The sequence below is a fragment of the Leguminivora glycinivorella genome, chromosome 5 (assembly GCF_023078275.1).
Source record: "Leguminivora glycinivorella isolate SPB_JAAS2020 chromosome 5, LegGlyc_1.1, whole genome shotgun sequence".
In the NCBI taxonomy this organism is placed as follows: domain Eukaryota; kingdom Metazoa; phylum Arthropoda; class Insecta; order Lepidoptera; family Tortricidae; genus Leguminivora; species Leguminivora glycinivorella.
Genome location: NC_062975.1, coordinates 16,134,449 through 16,138,113, shown reverse-complemented (window position 1 = coordinate 16,138,113; position 3,665 = coordinate 16,134,449). Strand labels below are relative to the sequence as shown.

General features: G+C 37.0%; 1 protein-coding gene across 1 annotated transcript; it reads right to left on the bottom strand.

The window, feature by feature from the left end:
- Positions 1-1,008: 1,008 nt before the first annotated feature.
- Positions 1,009-2,714, bottom strand: LOC125226326. The gene is made up of 2 exons (XM_048130276.1): positions 2,381-2,714; positions 1,009-1,397 (listed from the first exon to the last, which is right to left on the bottom strand). Exons 1-2 carry the CDS (start codon positions 2,582-2,584, stop codon positions 1,257-1,259), a joined length of 345 nt encoding a protein of 114 aa, XP_047986233.1. The 5' UTR covers positions 2,585-2,714; the 3' UTR covers positions 1,009-1,256.
- Between the last annotated feature and the right edge of the window lie 951 nt (positions 2,715-3,665).

The window sequence follows — 3,665 nt, the reverse complement described above, 5'->3', positions numbered from 1 at the left end:
CTCAGAGACAGTTTTTAATTGACTTTTTGATGGGAATTAAATGAAGCCATTGAATTGCCCTTTGTGGTCCGGAATCTTCGTCAATGCCAACTTATTTTTCTAGGAAAATTAGGTTACTAAATGAGGTAATTACCTATTTTTCTAGTTACATTGCCCTATTACTTGGCATCTAAAAATATTGTACAGTTACGTTGCGGTGCTCGATAAGTTTACATTTTACCATAATGTTTTAATAAAGCAAGCAGTTTCGTGCAGAAAAAATACATTAAAAGCCTGCGCATTTGTGTTACTTAAGCATGTTTAATCCGTATATTCCTCGAAAATTCCACAAACGATCCAACGAAAAAGGCAACAGTATCTGAGGATGTTCTCAGCCGAATAGCAAAAGAAAAACAATTGCAAAAAATATTATTTCACGGTAGGGAGGCAAAGTGAAGCGCACACTACACATTTGCGCTCCCCTCTCCAGTCAATTGTCCTTACATTTTACATTTCTGCATCATATTCCGGCTTTCGCAATGAAAAGTAAAAACATTGCAGATGCCCCAGCCACCATACGAAAACCAACCGTAAACCCAGACTTGTAAAACTTACCTCCGCTTGTGAACGTAATTTCGTAAATTCTGATGCAAGGAAAGACGAGAGTGGCTGAATTGAGGTGGGAGCTAAAGTGCGGAATAAAAGTGACGAGCAAGACTTGAAAGAAATAAACTAAAAGTGAACATTCGTGGGGAATTGGTCGGTCGTTTTTATTACTATTTGCCTTGCGTATCGATTACGGTGTTGAGTTTGCATTTTGAAATATTTGAATATAAAAGAACCTTTGGAGAAGAGAAATATACCTAACAGAAAAACTTCTTACGGCCCAATTCAAACTTTAATAGAGTCTGTTCGGAAAGAGAAGAGTCGTGAAATGTATGGGGTCCAATACATTCTACGACCCTTCTCTTTCCGAACAGACTCTATACCGGATGCGGGTGGTTCGAGCAAATAATTAAAACACATAGGTATTCACCAAACGAAGATACTTTTGTTGGCTTGACTATAATCTGGTGTTTTCTGTTTCTTAGTAAAACATATGTTAAAGTAGGTAGGTATACTAGGTACCAGCAGTCCATACAAGTCGATTCCCACCGGCGTGCCTAAAATTGATTACTAGTAAAGTACATAATGTTAAGGTAGGTTTCTTTTTTCTTTGGTGTTGCCTAGCAGAAATTTTCACCGGCCTCCACTGCAAGGTACATATATAAGTTCCGTTAAACAAAGAACTGCACTTGGTAATTAAGTCCATCCCCCTTCTGGCTCTTGATCAAAACGTTGGCGAACGTGAATCCAACGCCGCCCGAAGTGACTGTCACCCGCGCCTCACTCTTATCCTTATCTATCGCTGAGATGCCCTGAAACCGATATCGTTTTGATAAATGAAATGTCTTAGGTTGGCCTTACACAGTCTTAATCGGAACAATCTATGGAATTCATAATCTGAAAAAAAAATGTGTGTGGATAATAGCTAAATTGTATGCAACTCCGTGCACACAGGCATTTTCAGAATTTGAGACCCCCCAATTAGCGTAAATCGTTAACAAAAATTAACTCACTATAAGTTTTGTGACGATATTTGAGCATTAAATTTCAATAAAAATATTGTTTTTGTGTTAATCACATAAACTTTAAGCGATAATCTACACTCAGAATGTGAAAAAAGAAAATGTTTACACAGATTTTATGCTTAGTTGTCGTCACAAAACTGACAGCGGGTTAATTTTTGTTAACAACTTTCCCTAATTGGGGGACCCAAATTCTGAAAATGCCCACACGACAGGGGTAAGACCAACATACCTATGTTCTGAATTTCTTTTTTTATTTTCAGATTGACCCGATTCAAATTTTGGTTACTCGATCTGTTTCAAATTTATATATCTGACCCATCAAAAGTGACGTTTTCTGTTGAAGAATCGCCACTTTTGGCACTGACAAATCAGAGTCATATCTAAAACAGATCAAATAACTAAAATAATTATTTGACGTGCTAATCGTGACAGTGATGCAGATATTAGGACTACTCAGTGATTAATCATGCATTGAAATAAGAATATTAAGAACACCTAGCTTATGCATTAGACAGAACTAATTAAAATTATGCGACGGCCAAGTTGACTACGTAAGTATGCATTACGCATCTAAGTTCAGTAAGTTTTAGTTCAGAAATTACTTGACTCCTTTTTTAATTGACTGCGGTTAGCCTCAACTCCGTCTAACTTTCTATAGACTTATTATGGATCAGTTATTGATGGAGTTTAGCTGCTGCTGGCACAAGTCTGCTTAAGTTTCCAACACTTTTTCTTACATATCATAAATCTCAATTAATTCAGCCACATACCTTTAGCGTCCTATTCTTGTCGTCATTATAAAACACGTTCTTGGTCCTAACCTTCAGCGGCCAGGAGGACAGCTCGACATCCTCCGAATAAGCCAAAATGCCGTTCACGGTACTGCCGACTTGCAAATCTTCTGCGTTGGTTGTCATCGCCAAGAAAACAAAAGACGCGAGCAAAGCCAGGGACACTATCTTGAAACTTGCCATTTTCTTAAGAAAAGTAACTACAGTGGTAACTATTGTTCAACTTCTTTGATCTACTTGAAATATCTTTACGCTATTGTGTCTTAAAATTGACTTTAGAAGTAAACGGATTTTGTGCAACTGAGACACCGTTTATCTTATAAAGTATTTTGTATGGTTCAGACAAGATTGTGTTGGAAGTGATAAAGATTTATCCTAAAATCGATAGTGCGAAGTGGATATGTTATTTTTCTGATAAATAGATGACACGCCGTATTTAAGTCTTTGAATGATTCATAAGTAGGTAGTTTCACAAGACCATGACCGTGATGTTACAAAGTGACCTTGGTGCACAATCTTAAGTCACTTTTTGGAAAAGTTTGTATCATCTTATTAACTGAACAAAAAAGGACTAATAACCCCGGCTTTACACATATCAGTTTCTTTAATATGTGTTAGGTAAACCTAACACATAATATTAAAGATAACATATTTTAATATACCTACATAATTTTCTGTACAACAGGTAGGGTAGGTCTTTTTCGAGTAGGTGGGCCATTTTTTCAAAGTTGTCCACCGCGCTTTTTTTGTAACATGGGTATTTTTTACGCGATTCAAACTTAGAATCGCGAGCTTTTTCGATCCTGATAGGAGAAAAACAATGTCCCGAGATTTTCATACATTTTTCAAACCTTCCATTCCGCTACCGCCATACAAAATGTATGAAAATATGGTAACGGAATGGGAAAAAACCTTGGGACACTTTTTTTGTCCTGTTTGGACTGAAAGAGCTCGTGATTCTGAGTGGAAAACACATAAAAAGAGGAGGGGACAACTTTGAAAAAAATGGCCCAGGTAGGCTTTACATATCTCATTATCTAGAAATGTGTAAGCTCTGATCGCTATTAACTCAATGTTATTAATGTAGGTAGGCATTTATCTTACTCAACGCGTCATTCAACCAAAGTTTACTTTTAACAACACTGCACTCCGATAACAATAGCACAACAACACCCATACAAAGTCGCTCCTAACATCGACAAAAATATTCGCCAGAAATAAAAGGTCCTCAGCATCGTGACACATCATGTGCGAACATGAAATT

Excerpts from the sequence above, each read along its gene's own strand:
- LOC125226326 (XM_048130276.1), bottom strand. The coding sequence starts at position 2,584 with ATGGCAAGTTTCAAGATAGTGTCCCTGGCTTTGCTCGCGTCTTTTGTT. Across the intron at positions 1,398-2,380 it reads ACAAGAATAGGACGCTAAAG|GGCATCTCAGCGATAGATAA; the intron begins GTATGTGGCTGA and ends TATCGGTTTCAG.